A 17,832-nucleotide genomic window follows, 5' to 3' on the forward strand; every position below is an offset into this window, starting at 1 on the left:
TACATATTTAAAATAATTTTGTGGCTAGGAGTTTAATTTTGGTGACTAAAAGTTAAAATAACATAACAAAAAGTGTTAGAAATACCTGAAAAATACAGAACACTTGTTGTTTTGCACACATTGAGTAGCAGAGGAAACTTGACCTCAGCAGCTGCACATTAAATGTTACCACCTCACCTCCATTAACAGCACGATTACCTAAAATAAGCGTGTATTCAGAATCCTCTGGTGTTTTAATGTTAGAATCTTTGGTTCATCAAGTCCAATGAACAACTATTAATTAAGTACCTTCTATGTTCAAGATACTATACTGTAGGGGGCATAAAGAAATCTTTAAAAATATTTCCTGCTCTTAACTAACTTACAAATTAGTTGCTTCCGAACTGTAGCTATTTGATGTTAGTTGATCATATCTCCTTTGTATTTATTATACTTTCAGAATAAAGGCTGAAGTTTTAAATAGAATATAATGTCATCGTTTTAGCATCAGCTATGCTTTTGTCAAAATTTGACATGGTGGCATTCAAAAATGTTAAACATAAGCATTCTTGGACAGTTTAAATACGGTCAGATTGAGATGAGGTTTTCTTTAAAAAATAGAGGCAAGAGTATAATTTTGAATGTGAGGATTGATGATGGTTGTACTTGTTAAAGAAGGAAAGGCAATGTGCATGAATCATTACAAACCTACTACTACAGACTGACAACTGAAATAAACAAACACCCAGGGGCATTGGCTCGGTAACATTATTGTCATGTGCGCAAGACAGCAATTTAGGAGGTTGAGAACTATAAAAGTGTCCAGAGAACTTTTCAGATGACTATAACACCATCAATTCAAAGTTCCTTTTTATTAGGTAATGTATACACAAGATACATTTGATACAAATGTATCTTGATACAAAATTCTTGATACAAAATCAAAAAGTAGAAAAGGATATATGGTAAAAGGTAAATCTCCCTTCCACCTTAGTACTCTTCTCAGAAGAAAATGACCGCTACCAGTTGCTTGCAGCTAAAACAATCATTTATATGATCTTTCTTCTCCAAAACTTTTCACTCTTTCTGTACTTCTACTTTGTTGTCTCCAATCTTAATCAATACACTTATTCTACACGGTGTTTAAAGAGGACTATATTACAAAGTTCACACTCTGAAACAGACTAATATAATAAATATGAACTGCTAAAGTTAGCCAACTTGTCAAGATTATGTTAATGGTCTTTGGATCCTTTTCTTAATTATGAAAGAGAACTTCTCACCTTTATCAACGTGTATTTTCAGAACTAGATAGGTTTATCTGAAGTAATCACTATGCCAGGGTGAGTGGAATTAGCCTGAGTTACACAAATCAAGCACACCTTGGAGGGGGTCATCCCCAAAGCCATTGAGACAAGGTGGAAATGGACCTTGTTGAGGCACCCTCAGGGTCTAGGACCCTAAAATCTATTTGTGACATTGACACAAATTTGAAGAAGACACAACTTATTTGATTTTTAATTTAGAAAAACAAAACAAAATACATGACTTGCCTGGAATTGTGAGGATAAAGTGAGTATATTTAGCTATACAGGATTAGGAAAAGTTCTTCTATAAACTTAATAGAAAATTATTTAATTGATAAAATTATTTCATATTACACTCTAGTGGGTTTTTTTTTTTTCTTCTTCTTCTTGTTTTTTATGTTTGGCCACCTCGTGTGGCATGCGGGATCTTATTTCCCAGACCAAGGATCGAACCCACGCCCCCTGCAGTGGAAGCACATAGTCTTAACCACTGGACCACCAGGGAATTCCCTATAATCTAGTGTTTTAAATCTATTATTAGGTTAGAGAAATCTCCTGATGATTATAGCAGGTATTCAGAAGAATACTAGGTTTTGTGTATGCCCACAAAGCCACTTAGGTTGGAAGACTGCTGAGACTGATGACCTAGACTTCACTAAGTTTGATTTCACTTTATTTTACTATTAAAAGAGTAAAAAGAAATGCAAAGATTAAACAAGATATAATGGTACAAATGAGTGGATGGGGTCCCCTGATTCTTCTCTTTTTCCTCACAGAGGTATGTCCTAAGTTCTGCCACAAAGGAGAGGCCAAGTCAGTGCTCAAGGACTGATCCTATTACCGTATGAGAAAAAATGTTCACCTCCTAGTGCACCACTAAGCCTACTGAAATTCCAGTCCAGTAAGCTTGGCTACAACCTACCAAACCTATAATAGGTCCAGACTCCAGAAAATGAAGAGACAAATTATAAGATAATTCAGCAAATATTTATTGAATGCCTATTAAATGTTGTATCTAGTTTTATATTAGGTTCAATTTTTCTGCCATTTTGAGGGAAGGTAGAGATTCCTATGATGTTTTATAGAAATGGGTCAACTATCTCAATAATACTAGAGTAGCAGGTTGAACTGTGGGCCAGTATTCTTTTTCTCTCATTATGGTATTACTGCAGAAGATTTTACATAATTATAGCAATTTTAAAAATTTCTTAGGGATATGAGCCCACATATTTCTAGTTCATTTCCAAAACCCACATATTCCAGACAGATTCTAAATCTATTAAAGACACCAAAGGCAGACTATCCTATCCACATGACTTAAAAGAAATAGATCAGGGACTTATATTTTTCTTAGGTGAGCTGATTTATTGACAACAGCAGGTATGAAGGAAGTGGCACCAACTTCCTGTTCTGCTGTTCTTTCATGCCCTGCCTCTGGGTAGACATCTTTCCCAGTCCACACAGTCACCCCAGGGTAGACAGAAATGGCTACTTCCATGGTGTTAATGGCTCCTTCAGGACCATGCCTTGTCCATAAGTCATCCACAAAGCCCTCTCTGGGAAAAGGGGCTAGAGAGGCAAGGTAGGGTCTCAGCACTGGTGTTTATAGCTATAGTCCAGAGTTTACATAATGCACCCTAGCCTGTTCCTGTCTATCAGAAGCAGGAACTTGTCCTACTCTGCCATCTTTGTTACGTAAGAGGCAAGGGCCTTTGCATAGTGAAGACCCATTCACAGAACCAAACCTAACTCTCTTGCTTAGGATTACAAAGTTCAGTAATATGTAGAAAATAAAATACTTTCGTGGACATGAGGTGCTGACTGGTATAAAATATTCTCTAATTTACTATATAATGCATTCCATTCCAAACTAAATTATGAGTTTTTCCCAAGAGGAGATAATCATAAACATTCTTTAAGTAATTCCTCATTAAAGGCCTGACATAACCTCCTAACCAAATGAAATGATTTCATAAGAATGTAATTTCCAATTTGTCACATTATGGCTAATGGCTGGTATCTATTCTTAATAATATTATACTATTTGCTTTTTTTTTTTTTGGCTGCATTGGGTCTTTGTTGCTGCACGCTGGCTTTCTCTAGTTGTGGCGAGCGGGGGCTACTCTTTGTTGTGGTGTGCGGGCTTCTCATTGTGGTGGCTTCTCTTGTTGCAGAGCACAGGCTCTAGGTACGTGGGCTTCAGTAGTTGCAGCACGCAGGCTCAGTAGTTGTGGCACATGGGCCCTAGAGCACGTGCGCTTCAGTAGTTGTGGCGTGTGGGCTCAGTAATTGTGGCGCACGGGCTTAGCTGCTCTGTGGCACATGGGATCTTTCCGGACCAGGGATCGAACTCACATCCCCTGCATTGGCTGGCAGATTCTTAACCACTGTGCCACCAGGGAAGTCCTATTTTTTTTTCTAATAATCAAAAGCAAGGTTGTAGTACATGCCTGTATTATAGGCTTAATAGCCACCATATAAGTTCTACACCTTTAATAAATGGTTTTTTCATGTTCATAATAATAAAGAAATAGAAAATAGAGGAATCAACTGCAGTTGTCCAGAATTCAATTCTGACTGATATATAAAATAGTTTTCCCACTTCCAAGATTATAGAACTCTTTTGTTTTCACACCTAAAATTTTAAAACTTCAAGGATGTTGCCCATGAAGAAAAATATACAAACTGGGCAAGTCTACAATGACCATATTTTTATTTCTAGAAAACATGTATTTTTATGAAAACGGTAAGATAATACTGTTAAACTTTCAAGTTTTGAGGAAAATGCCTTAAAAATATAGCTTTATTTGTTAGCTTAAAATTATTTGAAAATACTGAAAAACACTAGGAAGAAAGCAAGTTACCTACAATCCAAAAACTATTTAAAATTCCGTAAAAAAGAAGACAAAGTCCTCCATATCAACCCTCTAATCTCTTTCCTCCAGAAGAGCCTATGCTACACAGATTAGCTATACAGACTTATAAATTTGCTTTTTAAAAATGAAATCAAACTGGCCTGGAATTTGCTTTTTCTTTTCAATTAATCATGGATACTTTCCTAATCAGTACAAATAGATCTACTTCACTGTTTTAAATAGCTGCAAAGCATTTCATTATATGGATGCTGCATAATGTTTTTGATCATTTCTCTATCCTTGTAATATACCTTTTGGTACATATTTTATTATGTCTGTGTGATTGGTGAAAACACTGTGGTCCCTTTACACTGGGGTGGGGGAAAAGATTTGGTAAACTTTGAGGTCACCAAAGCATCTTCTTGAAAAACACAACTTTAGAAAATAGCTTACATTTGTATTAGACTATGTTCTTGAGGAAAAAAAGATTCAGAGAAAGAAAAGGAATAAGAAACACACATACACATATATACACGCACACGGATGGAGAAAGAGGAAGTAATTATCTTGTGTGTTTATATTTATAATGAGCCAATATTAAGAAAAATGGATGAGAAAGCTAGTTATAAAATGAGACTTTTAACCTCAAAAGGTGAAGATGTTTAGAGTCCGAAACTCTGAGTGCAAGTTAACCCATACTTGCTTTGTGCTGTAAAGATTAAATTTGTTGGCCTGCAGAAGAGATGAAGTAGTTCAAATTGCAAAGTGAAGTTAATGAAAAATGCAAAACCCTAATCAGCTTTAGTTGGGAGTCAGCATTACAGAACAGTACTCTCAGGAAATTATGTTGCAAGCCATTACTACAGTGTTTTGCCCATTATTAACTGGAAGTAAGAACTGAGGCATAAACAGCCAGAAAGAAGCAAGCCATCAGCAAACTCCAATAAACAGGGGAAATACAGCAATGATGATCTAGGAAATACATTTCTTTACCATTTTTATGCATTATTTCATGTTTCAAAGTTTGCTTCTAAGAGCACTGATTATATTCTACCTCTGGGATCATTACCACAGGATAATGATAAGAGAGTATGAACTCTGGAGTCTAGATGGACCTGGGCTCAAATCTCAGCTCTAAACTTTTCTAGCTGAGTCACCTCAAAAAGTTATTTAGTGTATTGGGTCTCAGTTTCTACTTATAAAATAAACATAACAGTAGATGTTCAGTAAATGTTGGTTATGAGATCTTGATAATATACCTCGAAAATCATACAGGGAGCAATGCCTTGGCATGAATGAAACACTTAATTACTCCAAGCACTGGTTCTCAAATCAGCAGCAGCAGCATCACCTTTGAGCTTATTAGAAATGCAAATTCATGGGCCCTACCTAAACCTACTGAATTAGATGGCCTGAGATGGGGCCCAGGAAACTTTTTTATAAGCTCTCCAGATGATTCTTATGCACTTGCCTTAGAGTTAAGCTAGACATGATTTTTATGTGGTCATTTCCATTAATGAATATTAAGGGATCCAGCAATCACCTACAGGGCTGTTATCCATCAGGCACAGGAGGAACAGTGTCTTAGGCCTGTGATACTTTTAAAGGCTTATGAAAATTCCAGTTATAAGATAAATAAGTATTAGGGATGTACAACATGATAAATATAATTAACACTGCTGTATGTTATATATGAAAGTTAAGAGAGTAAATCCTAATTCCTCAAAATAAGGAAAAAATATAGACTCATGAAAAATGTTTTAATATTATTCCTCCTAAAGTCAGAAAAACATTAACATAGTGACAATAATAAATATATAATTGTGAAGCCAGACTGGATTGTATCTTTATACCAAAGCAGTTTTAAAATTAATGAACTTGAGCCAAAGCAATCTTGAGAAAGAACAAAGCTGGAGGTATCATGCTCCCCTGTCTTCAGACTATACTACAAAGCTACAGTAATCAAAAACAATATGTACTGACACAAAAACAGACACATAGATCAATGGAACAGGCTAGAATCCAGAAATAAACCCATGCACTTATGGTCAATTAATGAGCAACAAAGGATGCAAGAATATACAATGTGGAAAAGACAGTCTCTTCAATAAGTGGTGCTGGGAAAACTGAACAGCTAAATGTAAAAGAATGAAATTAGAACATTATCCATACCATATACAAAAACCAAAAACCTCAAAATGGATTAAAGACTGAAATGTAAGACTGGAAACCATAAAACACCTGGAAGAAAACACAGGCAGAATACTCTTTGATATAAATTGTAGCAATATTTTTTTGGTTCTATCTCTGCTAAGGCAAAGGAACCCAAAGCAAAAATAAACAAATGGACCTAATTAAACTTAAAAGCTTTTGCACAGCAAAGGAAACCATCAATAAAATGAAAAGACAGCCTATTGAATGGGTGAACATATATGCAAATGATATGACCAATAAGGAGTTAATATCCAAAATATATGAACAGCTCATACAACTCAATATCAAAAAAACAAACAATCCAATCAAAAAATGGGCAGAAGACCTGATAGACATTTTTCCAAAGATGACATACAGATGGCTAATAAGCACATGAAAACATGCTCAATAATCGCTAGTTTAGAGAAATGCAAATCAAAACCACAATATCACCTCATACCAGTCAGAATGGCTATCATCAAAAAGATCACAAATAAATGTTGGCAAGGATGCTGAGAAAAGGTGATCTTTGTACATTATTGGTGAGAATGTAAATTGGTGCAGTCACTATGGAAAACAGTATGGACGTTTCTCAAAGAAACTAAAAATAAAACTGCCACATGATCCAGCAATTCCACTCCTGGGTGTACATCTGAAGAAAATAAAAACACTAACTCAAAAAGATACATGCACCGCAACGTTCATAGCACCATTATCTACAATGGCCACAGTATGGAAGCAACCTAAGTGTCCATCAACAGATTCAACAGATGAATGGATAAAGAAGATGAATGGACATGGACATCTATACATATACTACATATATATCATATATATAGTGTTTCATTGTATGTGTGTATATATATGTACACACAATGGAATACTACTCAGCCATAAAAAGAATGAAATTTTGCCATTTGCAACAACACAGATGGACTTGGAGGGCATTATGCTTAGTGAAATAAGTCAGACAATGAAAGAGAAATATTGTATCACTTATATGTAGAATCTAAAAAATGTAACAAATGAATGAATATTACAAAATAGAAACAGATTCACAGATACAGAGCAGCGGTCCCTGCCTAACCTTTTGGGCACTAGGGACCTGTTTCGTGGAGGACAATATTTCCATGGACAGGGAGGTGAGGGGCAAGGTTCAGGTGGTAATCCAAGTGATGGGGAGCAATGGGGAGCGGCAGATGAAGCTTCATTCGCTCACCTGCCGCTCACCTCCTGCTGTGAGGCCCGGTTCCTAACAGGCCACGAACCAGTACTGGTCCACGGCCGGGGGGTTGGGGACCCCTGATATAGAGAACAAACTAATGTTTACCAGTAGGGAGAGGGAAGGAGGAGGGGCAAGATAAGGTCTAGGAATCAAGAGGTAAAAACTTCTATGTATAAAATAAATAAGCTACAAGGATATATTGTACAGCACAGGGAATATAGCCAATATTTTATAATACCTGTAAACAGTATAATCGACAAAAATTTTGCATCACTGTGTTGTGAACTAATATTATAAATCAACTACACCTCAATTTAAAAAATTAAATAAAAAATATACATAATTCCAAATTTAAAACTACCTATTATCTGCAAGATATAACCACCGTTAACACTTTGGCTTTTTGGGGGTGAGGTGGGGCTGGGAGACTGTCTTTTTGCTCTGCTTATAAATGCATATATAATAGAGACCAATGGAATAGGACTTTTAAACACTTGATACATTTTTGCCAAATTGCTTTCCAGGTAGTTGGTTCTCCTTTAAATTAATAGCATGAGTGAATGAGAATGTTCACCTCACAGCATCCTCACCAACTTTAAGTATTATCTTTAACTTTTTTTTGTTAATTTCATAGTGGGAAACATGGTTATGAATGTGAACTTATAAAAAAATAAATATTGATGGCTGTGAAAAAAATTTTTTTAATATATTTCTTACAGAGGAAGGGCCTATGAAGACAAAAGCGCCTAAGACCCAGGAAAGTAAAAATCCAACCCTGGTCACCTGGAAACTTGACTGTTAATTTATAAATGTTGACACTGAAGGTGCCTGGTAGAAATTGACTATTACAAGAAATTTGTTATTTTGAGGGTATATTAATTTATAATTTAAAAAAATATTAGTTTGTTTTTCACTTAAAAGCGAAACAGGGGCTTCCCTGGTGGCGCAGTGGTTGAGAGTCTGCCTGCCGATGCAGGGGACTCGGGTTCGAGCCCCGGTCCGGGGAGATCCCATATGCCGCGGCGCGGCTGCGCCCGTGAGCCATGGCCGCTGAGCCTGCGCGTCCGGAGCCTGTGCTCCGCAGCGGGAGAGGCCACAACAGTGAGAGGCCCGCGTGCCGCAAAAAAAAAAAAAAAAAAAAAAAGTGAAACAGTATCACTCAATATCCTCAAGCAACAAAAATAGCAAATGATAAATTATATTCATTATATTACTCTTACTAAATCAGTAAAGGTTATTAGTTCATTTTAGGAAAAGATTTTAAAAGAAGTTTTAAACAAAAAGGTTTTCAACTTATGCCTTGGTTAACAGGACAATTAAACTAGTTAGTTCATTCCTCAAAGATTGCACTAAATCATAGTTTATCTGTATCATTTTAATTGCTGTTGAATTTTCATGGGTATGGAGCATAAATTTTTGTTTTTTAAGTAGGGATAGTGAGGGATTTAAGAAAAGTATTTAATTAGAGGACTACACAGGAAGGAGTTGAGTTTCGTGGTGGGACCATGCAAGACCTCTTTCCTTTTCTGTATTTTCCAAATTTTCATTAATGAACGTGTCATCTTTGTAATTAAAAGGAAAAAAGAAAGTAAAAAGAAAAGCAAAGAAGGAAAAGAAAAACGTACATGACATAGTCACCTGCAATTACAAGGCCTGACTTGTAAGACGGGGGACGGGCTTTGAAGTCTCAGGCACATTAAAGGACCGGACTTTTTTTTTTTTACACTGTCATCCAAAGGGTACTGTAGAATCCTCCCTGATGAATTATTTTGAAAACTTCTTTAAAAATGAATGAAGACCACAATCATTTTCCCCACATGTGATCGCGCTACCTCACTCTACCTTTTCTCTTCAATTGGCTACGGTTTAAACCGAAGGCCTCCTCAGAGGAATATGAACTCGGAACATTTCTCAGGCCATCGTGGTGCCACAGAAGCCGAATACATCGCCGGCCCAGCCCGGAAGCCCAGGTCTGCCATGGGGACCTCGGCGGGCGCTCCCGAGGTCGGACCAAACGTGTGCGGGCCGAGCCGGCACCGTGCTGGGCCGGTGCTACAGAGGGCCAGGCGGCCGGCGCCGCAGCCCGCTCCGCCCGGGAGCGAGCTCGGGCTCCTGAGGGCGAGCCGCGCTGGGGGCGACAGGGTCGGCGGCGGGGTGGGGGCGGGGGGGGGCGGGGGGGAGAGCGCGTTGTGGCGTCAGCGGCAACCGTGGGGGAGGAGCGGCGGCTGGCGCTGCTGTGGCGACGGACGCGAGGCGGTGGCGGAGGAGACCCACCACTGTCCACATGGACAGTCGCAGAGGTCTCGGCTGATACATTCGCGTCTGGGCGGGGTGGGCGGACGGCCTTAGCGGCGGCGGCTGTGGCTGCGGCTGCTGAAAGGAGCGGAGGGCCCGGGGGCGCCTGACGGTCGCGGAGACCTCACAAACCCGGGGCGGGGGGTGCGGCCATTTTACGGCCCGGGACTGAGGGAGGCGTGTTTGTGTGCTCGCCCTCAGACTCTCTTCCTGCGGGCCCGCCGCTAGGGGAAGCTTCTCGGGCGGCCTGGGCGGGCGGTGGATGGGGAGTCGCGGGCCGAGAGGCACCGGGCCCGGGAAGCGCCGTCGCCGTCGTCGCCGCTCGCGTTTGCCCGGCGGAGCCTGAGGAGCCCAGGCCGCGGGTCTCGCCGCCCGCCCGCGGATAGGCCCGGGAGCCGGCCTGCTTTTGTGTAGGCCCGTCCGGACGGGGGAGCGCCGCCCGCCTGACGGCCGAGTCTTAGGCCCGCAACCCTGCGGCGGCTAACCTCCTGCGGCGCGGCCCCTCATCCCGGCGAACGCGGCGGCGGTGTGGGCCATGGATTAGGGAGGCGGCGGCGTGGGAGGAGGAAGATGGCGGCTGGCAAGAGCGACGGCAGCGCCGGGGAGATTACTTTTCTAGAAGGTACATCAATTTCTGCCCTCGAGGGGCTGGGGGTGGGGAACTACAGGAAAATGTGGGCCGCTGATTCCCGGCTATGCAGGTGTGGGCGCCGGCTGGGTTTGGGGGGCTCCGGGGCGCTGGCGGGCGCGCTGGGTCCGAGTCCGTGCGAGCTAGGGGCTCGGCCGGGAGGCCGAGGGGGCATCGGTGGACCGGCCGGGAGCCGGAGTTGATGCGTGTCCTTTGAGAGTGTACGCGTGTCTTTGACATGTTTTTTCTTTTTTTGGTTTCTCCGTGGTGGCCTAAGGATGAGAGCAGATTACGCTCGGGTCTCGTTTGGTGTTCATGGAAAGTTTCAAATCGCTAAGGTTGGGTGAAATCGGGGGCCAGTCCACGTAGGGAGGGGAGAGGTAGTTTCCTGAGCTTGTTTTATACGCCGTCCCCGTCTTTCTTTTTTCGCGGAGCTTCAGGCTTCCTCTTGCAGCCAGCATTCGGATTAGGCCTGGCTCTGTCAGGTAATCTTACGAAATGTGTTTTGTTAACGATATTTTAGAAAACAATTTATCGGAAAAAAAGAGAACGAGATTCAGTGTCAATTTTGGGACAGTCACCCAAGGTGATAGACGAAGTTTGAGTGGTTACATTTTAATTCATTTGTGAGGGAAAGTTAAACATTTGCTGCAGGCGGACTAAGCTAGTCGTAAGTAAGAAAAGCCATCTATTATTGTTGGGGATAATGGGTAACAGTATTGGCTCTTGGCCCACATATAAGGATCCCTAAAATACGGCTAACTTCGTTGTCGTTGTGGACCTGGAACTCTCAACCTTTATTGCGTAATTCGACTGTGGATTCACCGTTTGTGCCGGTAATTAGGTTTATAAATATGTTTGGGAGAGCGGGTTTATGAGTGTGGGTCTATCTGCTGTGCGGTGACTTAAAAAAAGATTTAACTCCTCTTCGGATAATGTTGCAAAGATGAATTTCATATGGGGTAAAAGGAGTACTTTAAAGATAACTAGTTGGAAACATTTCTGAATTAAGAAAGTACAACTTCACTGTGGTACAAGGTCCTCTAAGAGGGTGTGGAAGGGTGGGTATGCCGAGTTTACAGTTTTATTAACTGCACCTGGAACAGGGCCTGGAACACAGTAGGTACTCAGTATTAGGCTAATGAACAAATGGGTACTAATGGAGCTGAGTGGGAAAAGAAACCTTAATTTTCTTAATCTTCCTTGGAGTGTAGCAGAGCCAAAAACAAAATTTTACCTTGTGTGCAAACCAGCCTTTATTTAAAAGTGATGAGAGTTTTATATGAGATTTGTGGTTAAGAAGGTGTGGAAAACTTGCAAGTTTTTCTGGGTTCACTTCATATTTCTTTTATTCTCTCCATTCTCGTTTGGGCAGAATGGTTACCTGTCAGGGGCTGAGAGTGGTGCAGCTTGTGTTACAGGTGGTGCTATGTGATGAACATAGGGAGAATAGAAAGAGCATAAATAAGGCCAACAGATACAGGGCCAATGTGAAATTTAAAACTGTTGCTTTTAGTTTATTCTAACTTAAGGGTCTGTGAATTGCTCTAGGGGTTAAACTTGAGTTTCCCCATGTCTCCTTCAGCATTCTCAGAAAGCAAGTGAATGGTACCTTGTTTAGAATATGAGCATAAGGGAGAGCAGGCATTTCAGTTTTTCATATACTGTACTGAATCTTTTGAAATAAATGGAAGGATATTTAGTACTACTTGTATTTTTTGTGTTTAATATTTTGTATTTAATTCTTTTGGTTCTTTACACTTTTAATGATAAAATACTCCAATATAGCTTGCCAGATATTCATTCATCAAATATTTATAGTGGCCTACTCTGTACTAGGCACTTTACCAAGGTGAATACAGCAGTGCATAAGACAGGGTCCTTGCCTTTATGGGACTTACATTTTAGTGGGAGGGACTTTTTATAAATAAGTAAAAGTTAATCCATTTAAAACACTCTTACCCCATTTTTTCCACATAGTTTCCTTCTTCACTTTATTTAGATCTGCTCAGACCTGACAACCTACTTACAGTGTCATGCTGCCACACATGTACAAACACATGGTATTCCCTTTAACTGTTTTATTTTTCATGGTAGCACTTTTCACATGATAAATTTATGTCTTCATGTTTTTTAGTCCTATTAAAATATAAGCTCCGTGAAAGCAATGGCTTTCTCTTTTCACCATCATATTTCTTGCATGTGGAGCATATTTATTTGTTGTTAGTGAAATAAACAGGGTGATAATAGTGTGATAAAGGCTATGGAAGAAAAATACAGAGCAGTGGATGAATGAGAAAGCCATTTTACAGTGTTAAAGTCAAGAAAGGCCTTACTGAGGTCACACGTGTATTAAGGTCATACCTTAACTGTGGGACTAGAGTATGACAGAGGGCATGATGTCTCTAAAGGTTCCAAGATGATATAGGATTCCATTTGTTTAAAAAAAGGAGGTCATTATGGCTGAAACATAGCAAGCAAAGAAGTGAGTGATATGAAAGAGAGGTAGCAGATCATGCAAGATCATGAATTTTTATTTGATTCTGAGAAGTAGGAAGTCATTGAAGAGTTTGGGACAAAGGAGTGTAATGATACGGTTTATCTTTGTTTTAAAAAAAACTGCTTTGCTCCTGGAGTGAGTGAGAGGAGAGCAAGAGTAAAAGCAGGGGTATTAGTTAGGAGAGTATTGTAGCAGTCTGAAAAATAGATGGGCTTGGATTAGGATGGTAGCAGTGGCAATTGGGGAAGAGGAGTGGATAGATCGAAGATCCGTTTGGATGTAGAGCTTACAGGACTTCCTGATGCATTGCATATTGAGGATCAGAGTAAGGGAGGAATCAAAGATGACTCCTAGGGTTTTGGTTTGAGGTGTTGCAGGGGGGCGCGGGATTCCATTCACTGAGATGGAGTAGACTGGCAGAGGAATGAGAAGTAAGTTAATAGCTCTGCTTTGGTCTCTTTAAGTTTGAGGTGCTTGTTGTCCATTTTCTAAATTATGTTTTACATTCTTATAAAATATTAAGTAAAATACTAATTCCATTTCCTTTTCTGGCTTCTTTAGGGAAAAGAGACCTATTGGTTACTATTGTACTTTATTTTGTTGGTATAGTATCACACTGAAATTGTGTGAATTTAATTAGGCTACAGCTTGTATTGAATTTTTTCTTTCCCCTCTTTGATTTGTTTCTTTCTCTTCTATTCACTTAAGGTTGTCTTCTGCCCCTTTTCCACTTGTGATAGCTAGTTTGGCAGATTTCTCTTTTGTTTATTCATTCAAAGGATATTTATTGAGCAACTGTAACATTGTAGGTACTGTGCTGAGAGTCACAGTGGGGGAGGGAAGGCGGTTTCCCCTTGGAGTTTCCAGTCCAGTGAGGGGAGTCAGTAATCAAATAAGCGTACTTGTAAGTGTAAAATTTCAACTGTCAAGTGCAACCAAAGGGGATTATTTGTAATAATGAGAATTTGATCTAATCAGGGCAGTTTGAAGGGTGAATAGGAGAGGGAAAGGTGGAGAGAGAGAGCTTTCCAGCCAGGGGGAATACAATAGAGGAAGCATGGCACGTTTAGGGAACTGAAAGGACAGTGTGGTGCTAGTAAGGAGAGTGGTACAAGATAAGACCGGAGGTTAACATCATCAGCTTTGTTTCAGAAAAGGTCATTGGCTCCCACACGGAAATAGCTCTAGAGAGGGGCAGAAGATTGTTGTCGAGATCAGTTAGGAGACTTGTAGTATAGGGCAAAGGTGACCGTAGTTAGCTTGTTCTTGTAACCTTTCTTTTGATATTCTCCCCCTTCTTTTCTCCTCTGGCAAGTCTACCTCCTCTCTCATTTCTTTTTCTTTATTATACTGTTCTTGTTCATTCTAGCTTTCTTTACCTTTTTTCTTCTACCAACTAATTGCTTCACCAATATTTTCTCCCATTTTTTCTGCTTTCCCTTTCATATATATGTATGTGTGGGTGTGTGTATTTCCTACTTTGTTTTTGTTCTTTTAATGCTTGCCTTCTCTCTTATTTGAATTCTAGTTTTTATTGTTGTCTTTCACTTACTACCTTTCTTTTTCTAGGTATTAGCTGATTGTTTTGATATTCTAGATTGACTAGTGTAGTGAGAGAGGTAACAGAGAATGAAGTTATGTATTCCATATGTCTAGACTTCTGTAAGTTAATTGTTCCTGTTGCCATTACAAAAGTATGTTGACTGTTTGAAATCAAGTGGTGTAGAGGGGTTATATGACCTAGAGCAAGTAAGTGGGGCAGTCAGAACTGGAGCTTGAGACCTGTCCTATAGCCTTAACCTCCTTCAGCATTTCCTTCCTTCTTTCCTCCCTCCTTCCCTTCTTTATCCCTTTGCTTTCCCATTCTTCTTACCTGTTTAACCTTGGGAGTGGGAGTGGACAAGAGACGGGAAAATAACAGAGTTATGGGGAGTTACCATTTACTGATGAAGCAGCGCTCTAAGAGGGCAAAAGCTGAAGCCACAGGTCTCTTAAGGCCCAACTTCAGAAATTATACAGTGTCACTTCTGTCACATTCGATTGGCCAGAAGGCCACAGAGCCAGCCCAGATTCAAGAGAAGGGGAAGGAGAACCATCACTCGGCAGGAACAGTGGGAAAGAATTTGCAGCCATCTTTAATCCATGCAGCCATCTTTCCTCTCCCAAACCTCCCTGTTTGGGGGTTTGTTTGTTTTTTTTAATACTTTCAACAAAGTCATAGTATTTCTTAAACTTGAAAATGACAGTTCTTTTGAGATCCAAAAATTTTTAATTTCTGGACAGTTCAGGAAGCTAAAGGAAGAGAACAAAGTAGACCACACATTTGTAATTTGTTTCAAAGATATAAATAGCAACATAAACAGTCATTGGTTAACTTTCCTTTGATTAGGGACTGATTCAAGAATTTCTGAAACCAAGCAAGCATAAGTAAGAAGAAAAGAGGAAGAATGTTAGGAACTTTTCCTTCCTTTTTTTCTTTCATTCAGTGATGTCTGGGTCATGGTGGAGTTGTTATTGTTATCTTTCTCATTTTCATTACCTAAACTCTTAGAAACATCGTCACCACTATTTACAGTATTAAAAATTAAACGTTATCTTGATACAAAACACAACAGTTAATCCATAAAGTCAGAGGCAGACTGTTGATCACAATTACAACCCACTTCATTTGTACGCTTAGGTCACATTACTTGCAGTGATGCAACAATGGATGATGCATTATTGTGAGCTGCAAATTATGGTTGCCTACATCACCTAAAAAACAGAAAGTAGATATGTAGTATCCATTTGACCCTAAAAACAGTGTTACTTTTAGCCTGTTTTTTGGGCTACCTTAAAAAAACTTAGGGTCTTGTACTTCTCAGAGCCTTCTGCATCCATCACCAGCAATTAGGACCTCTTGTCTCCTGGCTAAAATTGGAACAGTCCTAGGCAAATTGGGACATGTGGACACTCTGCCTTGTCCCACGTTAACAGCAACTACTTTGAGGCTGTCTGAAACTATAGGCTTGAAAAGTAAGACAGCAAGCCATATTCTGACCTTGTTTTGGGAGAGTTTTGGGTTTTTTTGGTTTTTTTTGCGGTACGCGGGCCTCTCACTGTTGTGGCCTTTCCCGTTGCGGAGCACAGGCTCCGGACGCGCAGGCTCAGCGGCCATGGCTCACGGGCCCAGCCGCTCTGCGGCATGTGGGATCCTCCCGGACCAGGGCACGAACCCATGTCCGCTGCATCGGCAGGCGGGACTCTCAACCACTGTGCCACCAGGGAAGCCCTCAGAGAGTTTTTTTTTGTTATTTCAAATACATTTCATGCTTGGTTTTGAATATGAGGGTTTTTTTCTCCCACATTAACTGCATTACAATCTATGAAATATAGCAGGGAGAAAAAAACCAAACAGTGCTGGTGTACAGTGTATAACAAATGTACTTTTTTCTTTTTTGCAAAGACTGAAGCCATTTTTAAGGACATTAAGAGCTAGAAATTTCCCAAGACTTGTTTGTATACTATGTAATAACTTTGTTGTCTTTCCTATATTAAAAAAAAAATCTGCAAACTTTCTGCCTCCACAACCTCCTGTGTATGAATCTGCCACTAAATCTTGGAGACATGGTGAAAATACTGCCTTTTACCACCATGACCTCTGGTGACTCTACCTTCATGGAAACCAATATCTTCTCTGCCTCTGAAATTCCTATGCCACTGTTTGGATGAGGAGGGATTCCATATTTTGGCATTTAAACTTCTTTCTTCAGTTCAGGTTTGTCTCCATTCTCTATTATCACAGGAAATAAAAAACAGTGATTTAATTTTGTCAGTATAGCAATTAAGTCTGCAAATCTTCATCAGCGTTTCCTTTACAAGCTTGAGTACCAACTCCTGAGTCTCCTTGTCTTCACCGTTCATAGGCTTTACCTGTTTTTCAAGTTTATCTTCTTTTAATTTAAGTTTATTATGACACTGTCAATTTTCTCCTTGTTGAATGATGCATTTGCACTTTCAGAATTAAAGTGTTTCATTGGTCCATCTCATTGAATACTGTTCCCCTGCCATCTTGATGGTGTTCTCCCCTTTTCTTGGAGCAGAAGGAGCATTTGGAGCCACTTGTCTCTCGCGATCATTTCTTAGGTTATTCGTTTTCTCTCTTTGGAACTTTGTGTGCTTGTGATAACTATATTTTAGAGATTGTGTATTGTGTGTGAAGATAGAACCAACTGCATTACTTTGGGGCAAGGTACCCACTGCTTGGTATTTCCATTCCATAGAAGATCAAGATGCTTCCAGCAACACCAACAGCATCAAACTGCTGCCTGATGTTGGCCTTGGACAGAACTAACTTATGCCAGCATCCTGCCAAAAGATCCAAGGAAACCCACTGAATGGAATGAAGAGGTAGATAAACTGAGGGAACACTGAACGATAGCTGGATCCTGAGGCAAAGAATATTGTGCTTTTGGTGGTTCACAGAGAAGTCTAATATTATTCCCAAGGATATAATATATTCAGACTTCATCTTCAGATAGTATTGGACAGTCTATTGGTCTGTCTCCTGTATCAAAAAATAAAGGTTGTATAGATTAGGAATTTAAGAAAACTCACCTCAGCTGGGTGATTTTTCTGCTTCATGAAGCACCTGTGGGGGTTATTCAGTGGTAGCTTGGCTGGCCTGGAGGCTCCAAGACAGCTTTATTCAAATGTCTGACTCTGGCCGGTATGGAAAGTTGGGCCCTTCCTTCTCCATGAGGTCGAAAGGCCTCTTCATGTGGTCTCTGCAGTGGGATACCCGTACTTGTAACATGGTGGCTTAGGGCTCCACGAGACTGCCTGTGGAGAATCTTGACAGGTTCTTGAGA

The 17,832-nt window shown here is 40.2% G+C and overlaps 1 protein-coding gene across 10 annotated transcripts in view; it reads left to right on the forward strand.

Annotated features, from left to right (window-relative positions):
- The first annotated feature begins 9,753 nt into the window (after positions 1-9,753).
- Positions 9,754-17,832, forward strand: part of SENP6 (SUMO specific peptidase 6) — a 101,070-nt gene continuing 92,991 nt past the window's right edge. For 3 of the 10 annotated variants that reach the window (XM_019929308.3, XM_019929309.3, XM_019929310.3), the window contains exon 1: positions 9,883-10,476. In XM_019929308.3, the coding sequence (XP_019784867.2) occupies positions 10,425-10,476 (52 nt within the window). In that variant the 5' untranslated portion in view covers positions 9,883-10,424. Of the gene's footprint in view, positions 9,860-9,880; positions 10,477-10,984; positions 11,319-17,244; positions 17,372-17,832 lie in introns of those variants that run through there. The other 7 variants (XM_073789369.1, XM_019929316.3, XM_019929312.3 and 4 more) reach the window with 6 other exon arrangements.

The sequence above is a fragment of the Tursiops truncatus genome, chromosome 12 (genome assembly GCF_011762595.2).
Source record: "Tursiops truncatus isolate mTurTru1 chromosome 12, mTurTru1.mat.Y, whole genome shotgun sequence".
NCBI classification, from domain to species: domain Eukaryota; kingdom Metazoa; phylum Chordata; class Mammalia; order Artiodactyla; family Delphinidae; genus Tursiops; species Tursiops truncatus.